The 19,415-nt window shown below is 45.8% G+C and overlaps 1 protein-coding gene across 2 annotated transcripts in view; it reads left to right on the top strand.

The window, feature by feature from the left end:
- Positions 1-13,519, top strand: part of DPF3 (double PHD fingers 3) — a 262,495-nt gene extending 248,976 nt beyond the window's left edge. Inside the window, exons 9-11 of one of the 2 annotated variants that reach the window (XM_028496114.1) lie at positions 2,008-2,120; positions 11,581-11,662; positions 12,362-13,519. In XM_028496114.1, coding sequence (XP_028351915.1) covers positions 2,008-2,120; positions 11,581-11,662; positions 12,362-12,432 — 266 coding nt within the window. In that variant the 3' untranslated portion in view covers positions 12,433-13,519. Of the gene's footprint in view, positions 1-2,007; positions 2,121-10,392; positions 10,418-11,580; positions 11,679-12,361 lie in introns of those variants that run through there. The other variant, XM_028496116.2, reaches the window with a different exon arrangement.
- The last annotated feature ends 5,896 nt before the right edge of the window (positions 13,520-19,415 follow it).

Here is a 19,415-nt window from a genome sequence, read left to right as displayed (position 1 = left end):
GTGCCATGGCTGGCCTAGCAGGTGTTCCATAAACCCTAGTTCATGAACAATTACTGTAAGCTGGCTGGTTGTGTCTGGGTGTGCCCTAAGGCCGTGGAACAGGGCAACATCAACCTGCTGTTCTAGGTTTATGCTCCAGGAATTCATCTGCAACCTTCCCAGGTGTCCTATCTGAGAACCTGGGCATCTATGGCCCAGACCACTCAAAATCTCAAACTGGTATTTTCTCTCCTATTCCCATCCCAGTGTTCTGTGTGAGAGATCAGAATAGGGAACAGCCCTGGCTAGTGTCCTTCTGAGACAGATCTTTGAGATGCTGTCAGGAATATCAGCTGGGTGTTCATCCAAGCTTTTAATGTAAGGCTTTGCTCTCCCCAGGGTCACTGGCATGGTGTCACTTTGAGAGGGTTATTCAGAGCTGTGAGGGTTTCTAACTTGCAAGCCTACTGAGAAGTCCTAGAAAGAAGTCCTAGAAATGCTTTTAGCTCAGTCCTCTCCTCAATGCTCCCACCTGCTCTTTTCCCCAACTCCCCTCACCATGAGTCATTCTATCCCCACTCTCAGTCTCAGAGATAACTCAGTGTGGTTTGCACTGGTGGCGGCCCAGATCTGAAGGGTCCTTATATTGACTGAATAGACAGTATTTCCCCCAAAGGACCATGATAGAACTCTGTGAGGGTTTGGAAAAGAAGAAATGGGGTCCTCCTGCTGGGATGTGGCTTTGCCAAGGAGTGGTGGTACCACGTGGGATCTTGACTGTCTGTGGGGGACACTGGGTTGGACACTGTGTTGGTTGCCCCTAATTGGTGGCCTGTCTGTACTATCCTTCTTTAGAAGCTCACAATCCCTCACGTGAAAGAGGCGACACATGCACCATATGGTGGATTTGGCAGAATTGGGAGAAGGGTGAACCCATAGCAATAGGCAAAACTGTCAATTCTTTTGTGACAGAGTCAGTAAAGGGCTTTGCCCAGGGTGTCTGGGCAGATCCCCGTCTGATTCACAGCCCTGGGAAACCTGGGGACATCATCCAAGTTTCCCTTCCCTGCCAAATAGGAGGGCAAGGTCTTCACATTCTATCGCTCACAGCTGTCCTCCTGCTGCTGGTGTGGCCCTTTTGGGTAGGCAGTGGCTGAGAGCAGAGCCCAGCTCTGCAGGCCAAGCCTCTGGTGTAGGTCTGCTGGGGCTGGGTCCTCTAAGGTCATATTAATAATGTCCCTCCCTGCCCTTACTATTGGCTTGGCTAACGTGATACATAGGATGGAGAGAAGAGTTAGGGCCAGTGACGAGTCCTTTCAGGATAGACCTGGCTGTTGTGCACCCTTGCAGTGATGCCCCACTTCTTCGCCCTCCCTGCCAGGCTGCTTCCCTCCATAGGGCCTGTTCCTGTGCAGGATGTGGACTTCTGCTTGTCCCCTGGGCATGGGCACAGACACCTTAGGTAGCAGTGTAGTGCCTCCCAGTGCCCCCTGAGCTCTGACCCCGGGAGCCTCACATGCTCTCTCTGATCTCCTCCCTGGTGCCCTAAGGCAGTGTGCACAGCTTTGCAAGTCAGAGGCTCAGCTGCCAATAGCCCATATGTGTTACCTCCCACCACAGTTGATGCCGGGGAGATAATGCTGCTGACTCTCATGGTGTCGCCTTGTGCTGTGCGATTTCCTTTCTCTTTCTCTCTGATCACCACTTTCTTAACTTAAACTAAACTTAAACTTAACCAGTCCTCATCAACTGGTTACACCTCTGGGACAACATGGCTCTTAGGGCAAGAGGAATTGGATGACATCTCTCCCCAGCAAAAGGCTTAATACCTATTTCTCTCTTTGGGCGTTGATCTGATGTAACTGTGGGTGGTGGTGAGGATGGTTGGTAGGGCTCCAGCCAGGCTCTCACTTTACTCCCCAACCCGTGCTACCCCACCCTCCCTCCAAGTTGGCCATGATGTTGTGGCATCGAGGGGTGACAGGTCAGACCCTCTGGCCCTAATGCTGCCATTTCTGCTTCCTCCAGGTCACCCCACCTGCCTGCAGTTCACCCTGAACATGACCGAGGCTGTCAAGACCTACAAGTGGCAGTGCATAGAGTGCAAATCCTGCATCCTCTGTGGGACCTCGGAGAATGATGTGAGTGTGGGGCTTCCCGCATGGGAGGGAGAAATACAAGGAGCTGGGAGTCCTCGGAGGATTGGAGAGGAAGGCAGGATTCTCATCACTGGACTCCTGGGGAAAATATCCATCAGGACCTCCTTCTTGACTTTTGCCCCGAGGACCCTTGGGACCCTTGTGCTACAGGGACCTTGGGTACTCTTCGTGCCTGTGGAGAGAGGTGCAGGAGGTGATGGCCAGAGGCTGCCTTGCTGGCTGTTAGCCCTCAAGGGTTCACTGATAGACAATGGTGCCCACTGTTTATGGTTGGGATGTGCTTGGCTCTTTACACCACATTCTGGAGTGTGTCATCTCACTTGGTCTAAATGTTAAGTATAATAGATGCAGAATTAAAAAACCCCACATTTTGTTATGGACAATTTCAAATATATACAAAGATAGAGAAAATAGTGAAACTGATGTACCCTCATCACTAGCTTCAACAATGATCAATACATGTCCAATCCTGGTTTGTAAATATTGCCACCTCTTTCTCCACGATATTATAGTCCTAGTCATAATATCATTTCACCCGTGAATACTATATGTGTCTAAAAAAATAAGGACTTATGTTTTACAGATTGTGAATATATTTATTTTCAAGTTGAAAAAAAGATAAGGACTTATTTATTAACAAAAATAACCAAAATATTAACAATAATATTTTAAAAATTCAATAATTCCTTAATATAATGAAACATCCAGTCAACATTCCTATTGCCACAATTGTCTTAAACATTGTGTTAATTATCTTAAATTGTTTTAAAATGTTTTTATTTACAATTTATTTGAATTGGGATTCAAATAAGACTCATACATTGCAATTCGTTGATATGTCTTCAAAGTTTCTTAATATATAGGGTTTCCTTCTATTTTGATCTTTTTTTTTCCCCTTGATTTTTTGGTTGAAGAAATCAATTTATTTGTTCAATAGAGTTTCCCATGTATTTTACTAACTGCATCCCTGTGGTGGTGTTTGACATCTTCCTCTGTCTCTTGTATTTCTTGTACATTGGTGCTTAGAGCTAGAGGCTTGATCACATCCAGGTTCTCTTTCTTTTTCTCTGTCTCTTTCTGTCTCTGCCTCTAAAATATATAAATAGCAAGACTACTTCATAAATAGTGAGGTATACTTTCATCAGGAGGTATGTAATACCTGATGTCTCTCTTTTCATGACGGTAGCATCTTCGACTACACTGACTATTTCATTAGGGGTTGCAAATAGTGATGTTCTTATTCCATAATTTCTTCTTTGTTTATTAGCTGGAATAATTCTATAAAGAGAAACTTTTCCAACCTCATATTTGGTTACCTTCATGTTTGGATTATATAGAAAAGGCAGGATAAATACTAGATTCTTTCCCTTTATTTATCAGTTTTCAAAATAAGGGGTGGATTCAACATGTATTCATGATCAAACCCTCAAGAAAATAGAAATTGTGGGATATTTTCTTAACATGATAAACTTTTTATACCTTAGAACTAAATCCATTGTCTTATTTAATGGAGAAATACTAGAGGCATTTCTACTAAGATCAGGAACCAGGTAAGGATGCCCACTATCTCTATTACTATTCATAATTTTTCTAGAGATATTAGCTAATGCAATTAGACAAGAGAAAACAATAAGTATAAGAATTGGAACAAAGTAGAAAGTTTTTCTCTATTTCATAACTTTAATAGTATATCTGGGAAAGTCTAGAGAATCAATAATAAAGCTAACTAAAACATTAAAGGTAGCAGGATATAAAATTACCATACAAAAATTAATAGCTTCCATATGCACAAATAATAACCAGTTAGAAGACATTATGATAGAGAAACTCCACTTACAGTAGCAACAAATAAGAAATATTTAGAAATAAACTTAACAGTAAGTATGTAAAACCTAAATAAAGAAAATTTTAAAATGCTTTTGAAAAGACATAGAAATAGGTTTGAACAAATGAAAAGACATTGTGTGATCTTGGATAGAATGACTCAACATTGTAAAGATCTCAGTTCTTCCTAAGTTAATTTACAAATTTGATTCAAACCCAATAAAAGCACCAACATGCTTTTTAATGGAACTAGACAAGTTGATACTAAAGTTCATATGGAAAAACAAACATGCAAGAATAGCCAAGGAAAAACTGAAAAACAACAAATTATGGAGGGAGTCTAGCCCTTCTAGATATTAAAACATACTGTAATGCCTCTGAAATTAAAACGGTATGGACAAAAAGACCAGTGGAATGGAATAGAAAACCGACAAGTCGACCCAACTACATACGGACATTTAGTATAAAATAAAGGTTGTATCTAAAATTACTGGATCAAAGATGGACATTTTCACGAATAGTGCTGGGACAACAGGGTAACCATTTGGGAAAAGATAAAATTAGGTCCATATCTCATGTAATATGTAAGAACAGCCTTCAAGTGGACTGGGGATATAAATATAAAAAATAAAATCATACTAGTAATAGAAGAAAACATGGGTGAATTTCTCTTTAAATATAAGGAAAGATTTTCTGTGACTCAATATTCGGAAGGAATAAAAGAAAATGTTGACAAATCTGACCACATAAACATTTGCATAGTAAAAAATACAATAAAGTAAAAAGACAACTGACAAAATGGGAGAAAATATTTGCATCATATACCACAGATAAAGGTGGCAATAGATAAAGAACTCTTAAAATTTGAGGGACAAGGGACCATAAACCTAATAGAAAATGGGAAAAAGATATGAAAAACAGTTCACAAAAGATATAAAAATGACCCTTAAATATTTGCAAAAAAATGTTTGAATGCACTCATAATTAAAGAAATTAAAATGTAAACAAAACTGAGATATCATTTCTTACCCGTAAGATTGGGAAAAAAAAAAGGATGTCAGTGCAAAAAAGTATGACAGTGCATTCTGTTGATGAAGCTGTGGGAAAGGTGGCACCGTTATATATTGTCAGTGGGAATACAAAGTGGTACAACCCTTCTGGAGGGAAATTTAGCAATACCTAACACAGCTACTGTGCACTTAACTTTTGACTCATCTATCTCACCTATAGGAATCTACCCTAAAGATATACCCACAACTCTATGAAAATACATATGCATAAGGTTATTCATGGTCACACTGTTTATAATTGGAAAATATTGGAAATGACCTAAATGCTTATACACAAAATGGTTGAATAAAGGATGGCACAATGAAGTACTAGGCAGTTGTAAAACAACAACAACACGATGTAGATCTTTATGAATTAATATGGAGTGATTTCCAGAATATATTGTTAAATATAAAAGCACAGTAAAAATGATATCTACAGTAAGCTGCCATTCTTGCAAGAAAGGCATAAGAAAATATACATATATCTATTTACTTGTGTGAAAGAAATACAGGAAGGATAAGCAAAAAACTAAAGAGATTGGTTATCTACAGGGTAGGTGGGAATGAGGTAGAAAGAATGGGGAAATGGGGGTGGGATAGTAGGGATGGGGGGTAACACTTCTCTGAAAATGTCTTTTTGTATAGCTCTGACTCTTTGAACCGAGGTATTGTTTCACATACCCTCAAGATAAATACTGAAATTCAACCAGGATGTGGGGGAAGCAAAAATGGGATATGAACAGTAACAAATGAACTTTATTATAAATAGTAACATGGCCATACTGAAGGGTAGGGAAGGAAAAAATTAACCTAGATAACTTTGGAAAGTAGTATTTGACTGTGTATTTTAAGGCTAAAGACAGAAATGACTATACACATATTATATGCTAGTTAGTAAATTTGTTTCTCACAAGCATGTGAGTTAGTCATTCTGAAACTACTTGATGTGTCTGCAGGTCTGAACTGATACCTATATATTGTGAATAATGAGAGCCAGGTTTCCCAATGTCAGAGAAAGAAAAATCAAATAAAGGGGGAAGGCTAGACTGAACCCTGTGGTCCTGGGTTGGAATAGGGGGTATCAGTATGAATTTATGCTTTTAAATATAATATATTTTGTTTATATGTTATATATCTGTAACTATTTATATGTACACACACTTGTGGATAAATATAGAAATAAATATAGATGTGCACCTACACGTACATTTATTTCCTAACTCTGTCGTAAGGGCCTAGAAGCAATGACAACCCAGAAGCAATGAGGACCCATAGCACCCAGATATTGGTTTCTAAATACCATTCTCCAGTAAAAGGAGCCAGGGATTCTTGGAGAAATGGCTGGAGCTGGGAAAATGTAAGAGGAGGCTGGAGCCTCCTGTGGTACTAGAAAGTAAGGAGGTGCTAAAAAATTGGTAAAGGACACAGGAGCCAACTTGAAGGAATTCCTAACGGCCCAATCTGGGACAATTTGAGCAACAAAGTAAATAATGATAGTATTGGATTATAACCCAAAGACAAAATAAATATTCATATTAACATTTTAAAAATTGAATAAGTGAATGAATTAATGAATGAATGGGGAAGAGGTAAACTCTTCCTTAGAGCAGGATTACAATTAATAAATGTAGAGGGAAGAGGGAAATCACCAATAGGCAAACATCATGGTATGGTTGTTGTAAGGAAGAATCATCAATTGATGCTAAAATTAGCAGGCAAAAGTATGGTGAGAAGCAGAATATTTGCCTGATCTCAAAGTATCTCCCCCACCCGATTACTTATTAATATGTTACAAAGGGAAAAACCATAACTTTACAGTGGAAAAACTACACTACAGATACTATACTACCTTAACTATAGGATCAGAGTAACATTACTAGTAATAAGATACATTGGTGTCTGTGCCGCCTGATAAGATGCACTGAGAAGATCTCCTCTTATGGAAAACAGATCAAACTCAGACTGAGTGACATTCTACAAAATCACTGGCCTGGACTCTTCGAAAGTGTCAAAGTCATGAAAGACAAAGAAACCAAGAAACTGTCACAGATTCAGGGCCCTAAGAATACCTAACAACTAAATGGAATGTAGGATCCTGAATTGAATCCTGGGGAAAAGGACGTAAGTGGGGAAAAAATACTGGTGAAATTCAAATGAGGTGAGGTCTACAGATAAGTCAATAGTGTCATGCTAATGGCAATGGTGATTCCCTGCTTTTCATGATTGTACTGTGGTAATGTAAGATGTTAACTTTAGGGGAAGCTCAGTAAAGTGTGCGCAGAAACTCTGTAGCATTTTTGCAACTTTTCTCTAAGACTAAAATTATTTCAATATAATAAATTTAAAAATGATGGGATGTTTCCCTAGCATCTAACAAAAGTGACAAAGTTTTTAAAAAAATAGTATCTTTATGGACTCGAGGATTTATACATACTTGATTTATTTCAATCCATTACAGTTAAAATTGTCCCATCTTTGGGACTGTGTTCCCACTTTTGTTCCAGTGGGAACACAGTTTGGATCCTGAGTCCTTTTGACATGACCTCAGTAGTATTAGTTTTTTGTTTTTTTTTATATTTATTTATTTTTTGGCTGCGTCAGGTCTTAGTTGCGGCACACGGGATCTTTTGTTGCAGCACACAGGCTCTTTGTTGAGGTACAGGGGCTCCAGAGAGAGCGGGCTCAGTAATTGTGGCATGCAGACTCAGTTGCCCCGCGGCATGTGGGATCTTAGTTCCCCGACCGGGGATTGAACAGGTGTCCTCAGCATTGCAAGACGGATTCTTAACCGCTGGACCACCAGGGAAGTTCCTATCTCAGTAGTATTTATTTCCTTGCTTTCCAATATGTAACGATACTTATACATTTCATGCTCCAGACCTGGAATCAGCCATTTCTCCAATGACTCCTGGTTCCTTTTAGTGGGCAATGGTTTTTAGAAGATATAATATGGGTGATGGGGTGCTAATTTTTACTGCATTGTCATTGTTTGGGGGCATTTTCAATGGACAGAGCTAGAAAATAGGTTTTGCTTGTTTTAAAGATAAAATACACTGTGAGTTTGCACTGATATTTCCAATTCATTGCCAGAACTAATTATAGGGTTTTTACTTAACCTTATCACTCTCATATCTGTATTTTCTTTCAACCATGTCAAAATTTTTGCTTCTCATTACCAACATAACCACTCATTTGATACACACATAGAATATCAATTCTACTATTAACAACACTAATCTGATTGCTGAAAAATATATATATGTATGTATATGTATATGCATATTTACACTTGTTTTTGTCCTTAAGATATATTTGACTGAGGAGGTACAGTCCAACTACTTGTTTCCAAGTCACTTGGAATAGTTTCTTTCTGTGTGGTTATGCCACCAACTAGTATATGATTAGATTCATGTGTTTCATTTTTCTTTCTTTTTTTTTTTTTTCAGTGACAGTTACCATGTGAATTTTGTTTTATGACCATGTAAAATATTTACTGGCTCCAGAGTCAAATTTTTAAAATAAACAGTATGTTCAAAGAAATCTAGCTTCTATCCCTACCTCTTTTACACTCTGCTTATAGGACCATTTAAAAAAATTATGGTTTATCTTTCTATTTTGTTAAGTAGAGACATGTGTATGTGCACATGAATCCATAAGAAAGTGGATGCATTTTCTTAGAAAATGGTAGAAAGATATACCTGTTTTCTTTACTTTGCTTTTTCACTGAATATCCTGGAGGTTACTCCACAGCAATGTATAGACATAATCTTAATTCCTTCCTACAGTTGCATAGCTCTTCATTAGTTTATTCAACCAGTCCTTTATTGATGGACATTTGGGTTGATTCTGGTCTTTGGCTTTACAAATAGTGTTAATGTAGAGGTTTTTTGTTGCCTTGGCAGAACCTTAGGGGAGGAATCAAGGGGTGAGGCTGCTCGGGCAATAGGGGGTTCCTCTCACATAACCAGGGATTTACCCCGCACATCCCAGAAAGGGATTCCCATTCTACTGGAACTGTAGCCATAGGTGAATTCTGGTTCTTGAATACTTGGGAGTAAGATGTCCTTAAATTGTGTTTCTCATGGGGGTCCGCATGACCTGGGGGTTTTTTGATGGTTTTGGCTGGCAGTTATCTGAGAAGCAAATGGAAAAGAAGAGAATATGGTTCTAGACAATGATCAACCCATGAAAGAGACATTTAAACCCACAGATGCCTTGGTTTCCCTTTGGGAAAGTCCAATCCAGGATATTCTACCTCTTTGTATTTCTCGTGTCAGTACTAGAGTAGGCGTTATCAATGTATTTCAGATATTAATAATACTGTTTCTCACAAGTCTCTCCCTGTTTTCTGTCCCTATCCTAACTGGTTTCTCCTTGTATTATCCCTAAATCATATTGTCATTTAGCTCATTTCAGCTCCAACAATAATGGTGGTAACTCTTTTGGAATAAACCACACTGTTCTGGTTTTCATCCTACCTTTCTGACTGCTGTTTCTTAGTCTCTTTCTTCTCTGCCTGGGCCTTAGCTTTGGTGTTCCCCAAGCATCTATTCTTGGCCTTCTCCTCAGCTTTTTTGAGTCCTTGATTTTTCAGAAAATTCAACGAAAGCTATGGATTTACCCTTTGCTCAGAAAAATGTACCTCTGTACCTATTCAGAGTTGTGCATATAATTTCAAGGAGTTCATGAACACCCCTCCATGAGCACAAGTTCAAAGACATCTGCTCTCACGTACTCTGGGCTTCCATTCCCAGGACCTCCAGTGCCATCTCATCACCATTGACTCCCCAGTCCATATCTTACGCCCAGGCCTCTCTCCTGACCTCTAGCTGCCTCCAGGCACCCTCACCAGGTGATCTGTAGACCTACAGATCGTGTTCATAGCTGAGGTTGCCTTCTGCCTCCCACAGGTCTGCTCCTCTGCCCACGCCTTAGTGGATGGCTACATCGTTTGGCTTGCCAACCAAGCCACCACCTAGAAGACATCCTTGATTTCTTCCTTATCACTCTCTACATCTAATCAATGACTCTCAGATGAAAGCAAGCCCCTTTTCTCTCCCCCAAGCCACAACCCTAGTTCAGGCCACCATCATAAGTTATCTCTTACCTGGATGACTATAGTAGCCCCCTAAGTGGCCTTCTGGCCTCAAGAACCAATCTCTCTCCACCTGGATATCTTTTCTTATACAGCAGCTAGTGAGACCTTTCTATACTGCAAGCCTGACCATGTTATTCCTCTATTGCTAACTCTTCGAAAGCTTCCCATTGTCCTATTGAAAGGTCTTAGCATGATATATAAAAAAAAAGATCATTCATGATCTCTCCTGCCCCATTGCTTGCTCACAGGGGTTTTCAACTTCTATATCTACTTTTTCTAGGATCTCTACACTGGTGAGAGCCAAGGTGAGATTTGATACAGAATTTAACTTTGCAGACATCTTATAAGCCATCAAAGCAGGCCCAAAGGTCACTGAATAGAACAGGGCTGAACCTGGAGAATGGGGACCAGATCACAAACACTTACTGAGTAGCTACTACGTGCAAGGAAGTTCTGAAGGAGATGCGGAGATGAGTAAGACAAGGTTCTGCCCCAAGGGCCTTGCAATCTATAAAGGAGTGGACAAAAGAGGCATGTTCCAAATGGACTGGGTGTACATGCCTACCACATGCCAGGCTTTGTAGCATAAAGGAAAGTGCAATTAAATGTCCTAAGGGAGAGAAATTACTATGAGGATGCAAGAGGGGTCAGAGAAATTCCATTTGACGAAGATTAGTGAAGTCTTCGTGGAAGAGAAGGGTTTGAAGACTTGAAGGGTGGGTAGGGAATGGTCCAGAAGAGAAGAGGTCAGGCACTGGGAGAGTCTCCAGGCAGAGGGAACTGCAGGAGCAAAGGTGCCTACTGTGTCCTTAGAAGTTAACCACAGCACTGCAGGGGACTCTTCTCATCTGGCTCCAGCCTCCAGCCCCCGAAGAGGCTTTTGAGAGCTGAAAGGTGGCATCACATCACTTGCATTTCTCTAAACTTGCATAATGAAACCCTGAAAAAGTTCTGAGGTGTTATGGATGTTACCAGCAAGTATGGTTGCTTCCCACTGCACAAATGGAAAGAGTGAGGTTGAGAGGAATTCAATTAAAATTTGAAAACATTGAAAGTACTTTCTATGCACTAGGTAATCATCCTGGAGAACACAGAAATGCATGAAATTAGTTTTCCGCCCTTATGGAGGCAGAATTATTGGCTATGTGAGTTCAGAAGGATAAAGAATCCCTTTAAGCTTGGGTGTGAGGTGGTGGTCTAGGAAGGCTTCTTGGAGGAGCTATGATTTGAGCGGAACTCTTAAGGGGGAGAAGGATGCGCATAGTTTGGGGGACAGAGGGGGAAATTCCAGGTGTGGGCAAAGCACAAGGCATGTTCAAGGGAGAGTGAGGACTCTAAATGGGGCCTGGAAAGGGGCATCCGGGGAAGATGATCAATGGAAATAAGGCAGGCGGAGTAGGTGGGGGCCAGATGTTGGTTCTAAATAATTCAATCTTTCCTCCTCTCCTCCTACGCTGCATTCCACCAGGACCAGCTCCTCTTCTGCGATGACTGTGACCGCGGCTACCACATGTACTGTTTAAATCCCCCCGTGGCTGAGCCCCCAGAAGGTAATGGTGATGAAGTCAACAATAACAACAACAGCTACTTCTACCACTTACTGAGCCCTCACTAATGTGCAGGCCTTGTGCTAAGGGCTTTATGTGTCTTGTCTCATTTAATCGCCACAACCCTACGGAGCAGGTATGACCACTCCCATTTTACAGATGATGAAACTGAGGCACAGCTCAACCAGCTGAAATTTCAACTTGTGGGCCAAGGAGATGTTTCCCAGACATATGGCTGAGAGGGTGGGGGAGGTGTGAGCTTCTAGGGGAAGTGGTCCAGACCCGGTGATGCTGGTTAAGAGGCACAGCCAAGGAGGGAGGGTCTTCACTGCAGTTCAACCAGTCATCTCTGAGCACTTTCTGTTTCCCCGAGCAGCTGAGCGACAGACTCCAGCACATTTATTTTCAGAACTGGGACTCGGTCGGTCTCTGAATCGTGAAAGTCAAACTAAAACAGGGCTTACAAAAAGGTTAGGGTCAAGGGGTGGGGCTTGAGGGTTGGGGGAGGGGCTGCTAGTAATGCCATCTCATTTCTTGTAGGGCTGAGCGACAGACTCCAGCACATTTTCAGAACTGGGACTCGGTCGGTCTCTGAATCGTGAAAGTCAAACTAAAACAGGGCTTACAAAAAAGTTAGGGTCAAGGGGTGGGGCTTGAGGGTTGGGGGAGGGGCTGCTAGTAATGCCATCTCATTTCTTGTAGGGAGCTGGAGCTGCCACTTATGCTGGGAACTGCTCAAAGAAAAAGCCTCAGCCTTCGGCTGCCAGGCCTAGGGCCCCAGGTCACAGAATGTGGCTTGCCGCCAGAGAGGCTGAAGCAGAGCCCAGTTTAAACCAGATCGAGCCCCTACTCCCCATATATCCAGACAGACCAACTGTAAGGAACATCATTAACCACAGAGGGCGTGGACACGTGGAACCGAGGGGGCGAGATACCTGCTTAACTCCTACACACAGGTTTCCGTTCTTCAGCCAGCCCCTCCTGTTTCTGCCAGAAAGATAGAAAACTTTTGAAGAAGGACCCCAGCCGCAGCCCTGTGGACCCCCTTCACATTTACCCTAGCACTGCGGCCCTCTCACTGGTTCCCATTTAAGGAGCCGCTGGTCCCATTTTGTGACCACCCATCAGTCACTCATGCGTGGTTTGGTGTTTTCTATCTATTGTGTTCCAAGAAATCTTCGCACAGCCTCCCTGCCCCCAGCTTTGCCTCTTCATCCTGAACCCAGCAGAGGAGCAAAGTGCCGTGGAGAAGTTTTTATTTATTACAAGCCCCACTGGAAACTTCTAGACTCGGAACCTAGAGGCTGTCTAGACGATGGAGCCCTGAAATCCCTCCTTGTTCCTTGGTCCCTGTGAAGAGGAAGAGCTGCTTCCCCAGCAGATATCCAGTGGCATCCACAGCCAGGGTGATCTCTTGATGGGGCTGGGGAGGGAAGGGGAGGCCTTGAGGGGTGGACGGAAATGTTGTGAAGATAATTCTGAGGCCCCGCCATAGCCAGTCAGTATTTGCTGTCCATCAGGAGCGGCCTGGCAAGGGACCAGACCTTCAGAGCTGGGGCGTCCTTGAGGAGAGACAGGCCACAGCCTGTGGCAGAGGAAGAGACCAAGACTCTGCCTTCCACTCAGCCTGGGTCTGGAGCTTTCCCTGGTGGGACTCAAGAACCAGGAAGGTGAGTGAAGGCTGCCAGGTCAAGAATCTGAATGTTGGTCCCAAGGACTGCAGCTCTGAGAAACCCTTCAGTATTGATGTGACACTACGAATTCCTTTTCCCAAGTAATTCCTTCCTTCCACATAGTGTATGTTTGCCATTGTCTACTGAGACCCGACTCTGGAAATTTCAGGATGGGGGAGAAATGATTGTTCCCTAAACAAATAATTGGGGTGATGTGATTATTTACGACCAGGGCGACGATCACGCAGAAGCTTCAGCTCGAGGGCTGCTCTTGTCTCCTAAGCTCCCCAGTACATGCTGGACTCTCCTTTTGAGAAGCCAGAGGTGGGGAGGCTCAGTTCCGAGAAGTCTGTGTTGGAAGTCAGCCCTGTGGGCTGGAGCGGACCGGGCTGCCTTTGACTCTCTGCAGCAGTGGCAACAGCAGCAACATACACAAACTGACACATTTCTGGAAAAATCATTTGCCTAAAGGGCAGGTCTCGGTGAGCAGGACCCTGGCACACGCTCAGCTTCCTTGAAATCAGCTCCTTCTCTGTGGTCCGGCTGCTTACAACAAAGGCCCAAGTTATTTTTAGTCCTTCAGCTCCTGAAGAAGCCCCCGGCGGCCCAGAGGCTCTGGCCGCTTGGGCTACCTCTGCCCGGCTGCGGCCTTCTCGCCGAGACTTGGCAAGAGCCCTTCTTCCCGGCTAATTGCTCTTGGCCGGCAGACCCGGGGCAACCTGGCACGCAGCCGAGCTGGTCTCCCCCTGGTCCTCTACGGGTGACCTGTGGCCAGAGACGGGAGTCAGTCTCCTGCAGGAGCCTGTGGCCTTGGAGGGGGTTCCATGCATACATATGACTTCGTTTAAAGGGCCTGACCAGATGAGATTTTCATCTTCCTCATGAGATATTTCCTTCCGCCTGCTGGTTGGTGAACCCGTTTTGGATTCCGGAGGCCCAGGGAGGGTCTGGGAAGTTGCTATGTGGTCGCATCGTCCATTTACCCCGGGCGGGTCCTATCAGAGGGCCAGATTTCCTCTCCTGACCACTCCAGCTCTCTGTCCTCCCACAAAACCCAAAGTGAGCGTCCTCAAAGGCTGGTGATTGGTTTTGAAAAATCACTTTGATTTAATTTTAGGAAAAAAGTCATCAAAATGTTCTCAAAAGCCACAAATGGCTTAAAAGTTAAAAAAAGCAAATCTGAAACCAAAATAGTGACCCTACAAGTGACCCTACCCTTTGGAGTGTGTGCAAATCTGTTCCCCACCTCAACGCAGATGGTGGGGTGGCGCTGTTCTCTCTCCAGCCACACTTGCCGCCACAGAAGCTGAGAGTGTAGGATTGGGTCTCGCAGACCAAGGACGGTGCTGTAACCTTCCACAGGCATGAGGGTGGCCAGGAGTCGGGACCAGACATCAGGAAGGCCCATAGTTCCCTTCCCAGTTTCAGTCCCTGAAGGATGGGCCCAACCCCTTCTTCTTTGGAGACCTCAGTTTCCCCATCTGGAAAATGGAGACAGCAAAGCCAGCTTGTGAGATGACACTTGCAGGATACTGCAAGCAAACAGAAGTCATGGTCACATTTATCACCTTCTGTATTGAGAAAAGGAAAGTGTTGGTCAACAATTGCTCTTTCTTTGAGCCCCAGAGAATGAACTAGAATCACAGGGTACACATGGATGGTCAGGGTTTTCGTTTTGCCCCTGCCATTGAGTAGCTGTGTGACCTTGGGCAAATCATTTAACATCTCTGAACCTCAGTTTGCCCAGCTGTGAAATGGAGAAAATACTTGTCCTGCCTGTCCCACAGTGACATCAGGAGTCTTAAAAAGCATAATGTTATATAAATCATCACTGGAGAGCTGGGCTTGTCAGGTAGGGACCCCAAACGATTTCTACACCCCCTTTCTTGTGTGAGTTAGCCAAGGTTAGACGCCTTCTTGGAATCTCCATTTTGACCAGAGGGGGTTTATATTTTAAGGAACAGGCTGTCTGTGGTCAGGGCCACTAGGTCAAGCTGTGACAAGAAAACTGTGACTGAGCATGGATCTGTGGTGGAAGGTCAGAGATCTATCCTGGGGCTGGAGATTTCAGAATGAAGACGCTCCCTTCTATAAGGTCAACACAGCCTAGAATGGGGTGCTGACTTCTGGAGAGGGCTATAATTCAGCTCAGTGTAACAGTCACTTACAAACTTTGGTTTAAAGCCCAGCTCTGTTAGTTTCTAGCTGTTTGACCTCAGGCAAATGACTTAACCTCTCTGAGCCTCATTTCCCACATCTGTGAGGCAGGGAGATATGGCTTCTCCAGCAGGGTTTTTGCGGGGACGAGAGGTAATGCTGCTGAAGATCCGGGCATGGGCCCTCGCGTGGGGAGGGACCCACACCTCGGTAGTTCTGGTCACTGGGTACAGAGGCCACCACGAGGAGATAATGGTGCTGTTGCCTCACAGCTCAAACCCTGGGAACAGCCAGGGTGCCTTTCTTCTGCTTCACCCCGATGTTGTGGCTCCCACCGACCAGAGAGGAGGTGAGGCTGCGGGATCCCAACCGGAAGTTGAAACCCTCTGTTTCCTGTGGGTATTTTTGAAACTGCTTTTCGGGCCTGCAGCAAATCCAGTTGGAGGCCCTGGCGTGAGGCATTAGAGACAAGGCCCGTTCCAGGAGATTTACCTTCCAGCGGCTTTCCTTCTAAACCTCCCACTGGCTCAGAGCCCCTAAGGCAGGAGCCGGCAGGTCCCAAGGAGCCTCTGCTCCCGTCATTGCCCCAGGTAGGGGCAATGTCAGGTAGGAAGCCAGGCAGGCCTGGAAGAGCAGCTGCTTCCCCAGGCTCAGCGCAGGCCGTCTGGGACAGCGTAGCCAGCCCGCGGGGGTGTGGGAGGGAGGGAGGCCGGATTCCTTCCAAGCTGGGGAAGATAACAGGTTTTAAGGTTGGGGGAGGGTTTGAGTTTCACAGTGATGGTTGCATGATACCCTGGAGAGTTACACTCACGGTGCATCTTATTTAGTCTTTGTGCTTTGAACACAGCATGATTCCTTTTGGCCCTTCCCTTTAAAAGTTCAGATGTTTTAAGGAAGAAAAATGAGAGGATTATTATTACTTTTCCTATGGGGGCAAGTTTAGGAGAGAGACCTATGCTCTTGAAGAAAGATTATGGGCACCCTTACGCTTCCAGTCTCAGAGAAGAGGGGCCCCTAGTATCCTCTTTGAGTCGTGTGTAGGGGGTTGGTGGGGAGCGCTGAGGACCACCTTCCCTGCCCCTCAGGTGGTTCTCAGATTGAATGCAGGTGCTGGGACGGCAGCTTCCCTTCCTCTCTCGCTCCCTGACCCCCCAGCCTCTCCCCTGCTGACCACTGTGGGCCCCTTCTCAGGGCGTGCCCGTGTCCCAACGCAAGGGAGACATGGCTCCCGGGGCCAGAGCCGCGCTCACACTTGCAGTGAGGATGCCCTGACCATGCCTCCTTTTCAGAGCTGGGCACCGCTGTCACCGGTGGTACGTTCCCGTCCCTGGAGAGGAGGGAGGAAGGGGCGGCCCTGAGGAAGGAGTGGGGAGGGTCAAAGATCTTTCAAGTCAGGCAAAGTGAAATGAAGAGAAGTAAGGAGGGGGACTTGAGGAGGGGCCAGAAACCTGGTTTCCACTCACGAAGAAGTCCTGCACCTAAATAACTAGAGGGCACGGAAAGGAAGAGTTAGTGTAGCACCCATCCCCCCGCCCTTTCTCTTTCCTCAGGCCTGAGATCCTGGCAACGTGCTTTTCTTTTTTTCCCCCAAAGGCCCAGCCTTTGTCAGTTCTGGACACCAAGACAGCTGTTCCTTTTTCGAGGCCCCCTGGCCTCTGGTTCCCCGTTGGTTGGGGGGCTTCAGAGGGCAAAGCCGGCAGGAGTGGTGCCCCTCACCCAGCTGGAGGTGGGAGGTACACAGGGTCTTCTGGTCGATGTGGATTTTCCCAACCCCACAGAAAAAGTGTCCTTCGAACCTAGTGAGATACGCTGTTGAGGTCCTCCTGGTCTGGATGGAAGGAGGGGGCTTGGTGGGGAAAGAGGTGGCAGCAGAGGACGGGCTAGACTCACGGCCTGCAACCTTGGGAACAGAGGTTCTAGGCACGGTTTCCAGAGGGGTCAGGCCTGGGAGACCCTCCCCATCCAGTCCCCGAGTCCAGGATGCCAGCATCTGGGACACCAAGAGAGGGGGCACCTGGCTGGTCCTCCCCACCGCCCGGCAAAGTGGATGGGGTTCCTCCTACCCCTGTTGTGTGCTCCCCTTTTTGCGATCTTACCCGCCCCCCACCCCCAAAGGATGCGATTGGATTCCTCCGGATGTCAGGTGAGCAATGGGGAAGCAGGTGGAAAGCACAGACACTTCCATTTGCCTCAGGCCTACAAGCCTCCCCACCTAGGCCCACGGCCCTGCTGGTTTCCTTGGGTCTAACTGGTCAGTGGTCAGAGGTGGGCTCTGCAGCTGTCAGTGGGTTGAGTTCCTGAACATTCCAGGGCTTGGGGGTCTGGTTATGATTCTCTGCAGCCACCAGCCATGGCGGGGAGAAACAGCAGAGCAGATAGGTTAGTTCAGGGCCTTTGAGGCAGCTAGAGCAGGGCTTTGACCCTGGGGAGCTGGGTCCCTTTCTAAGGAGGTGGGACAGCTGAGGTAATTGTTCTGAGAGGGAGGCAAGAGGGAGAGGAAGATGTCCTTGCGTGCTGCCTGCCCGGGTACCATGGCTGTGAGAGCAGGGACGCCCTTGGAGCCTCTCAGCAGCTGCTCCCGGGAAGGCTTGGCTGCATGGCACCTTCCCCAGGCTGCTGGGAAGAGAGGCCCAAGGAAGCGCCAGCGGGGAGCTGGGAGGGGAAGGGACTGGGCCTGTCCAGAAGGAACAGGGGCTCCCTGTGTCAGCGGAAAGCTTCGGAAGGGGGCGGGCTCCCGGAGGAGGCACTCTGGGCTCTGAGTGAGCCCTGGTCGTGTCCCCTCAGATGGCTGAGACCTGAGGTAACTTCCCAGGGTCCCTGGAGGCTGTAGGGGGCAGGACGGGGGTCAGAGGGCGCAGGAACGCCCCTGTTCACAGCCTTTGTTCCCAGCCCCCTCCCTTTCTTCGCTCCAGTGTTTTGAAAGAGGGTCATTGCAGGCTTTCCCCCTCTTTGGCCCCGCCAAGAGAAGGAAGTATTTGTGCTGATGGTGACATTTCCCAGGCAGGCCAGAGGAAGGCAGGGACCGGGACTGGCGGGCAGCCAGAACCCTCTTTGACAGAGATATAATGACTAATCATGACCTCTAGCCCAGGCAGCAAGCAGAGTGGCCATTCAGGATGGCACCAACCCAGTCTGGCAAAAAAGACTGCTGTGGTGGGGAAATGAAGGGGTAAGTGGTCGCTGTAGGAAATGGGGGGCGGTGTGAGCCCCCAAGACCTCTCTCCTCCCTCAGCAGCACGACCCCTCAAGTCTCCAGGTTATATTCACACTCACTGCATGCCGTTTGCTTGCCTCTCTGCAACCCTATCATTCCTATCAATGTTATTAATATGGATGATGAGAACAGAGATGTGCGCGCACACACACACACACACACACACACACACACACACACACACACACACACACACACACACACACACACACACACACACACCCCTCGCATAACGAACTAAAGTGAACCTTATGTGTTGCTCCAGGATGAGAGGGAGAACTGCCAGTAACCAGGAGCTGCCAGACAAGATGCTTTCTTTCCCCGGGGTTCTCCCAGGCTGGCTCCCCCAGCTTCTAGCCCCTGCACGACCACAGGGAGTTGAAAAGGGAGCCTCATGCTTGGAAAACCACTGGCTGCAAGGACTCTCTCACCTCTCCCCTTCACTCTCCCCTGCTTCTTTGGGGAAGATGTTTGGCAGTAGTTGGGAACCTGGAAAAAAAGTCTTGATTCTGCTTTGTCTAAGGGATGCAAAGATTTTATAGGTAGAATTGGGGTTGTGGTTCTTTTTTTTTTTTTTTTTTTAATATTTCTCATGATTTTTTTTTAACATCTTAATTGGAGTATAATCGCTTTACAATGGTGTGTTAGTTTCTGCTTTACAGCAAAGTGAATCAGTTATACATATACATATGTTCCCATATCCCCTCCCTCT

The sequence above is a fragment of the Physeter macrocephalus genome, chromosome 11 (assembly GCF_002837175.3).
Source record: "Physeter macrocephalus isolate SW-GA chromosome 11, ASM283717v5, whole genome shotgun sequence".
Classification (NCBI taxonomy): domain Eukaryota; kingdom Metazoa; phylum Chordata; class Mammalia; order Artiodactyla; family Physeteridae; genus Physeter; species Physeter macrocephalus.
Note: the sequence above shows the minus strand (reverse complement) of the source record. Positions and strands in the feature narration are given on the sequence as shown.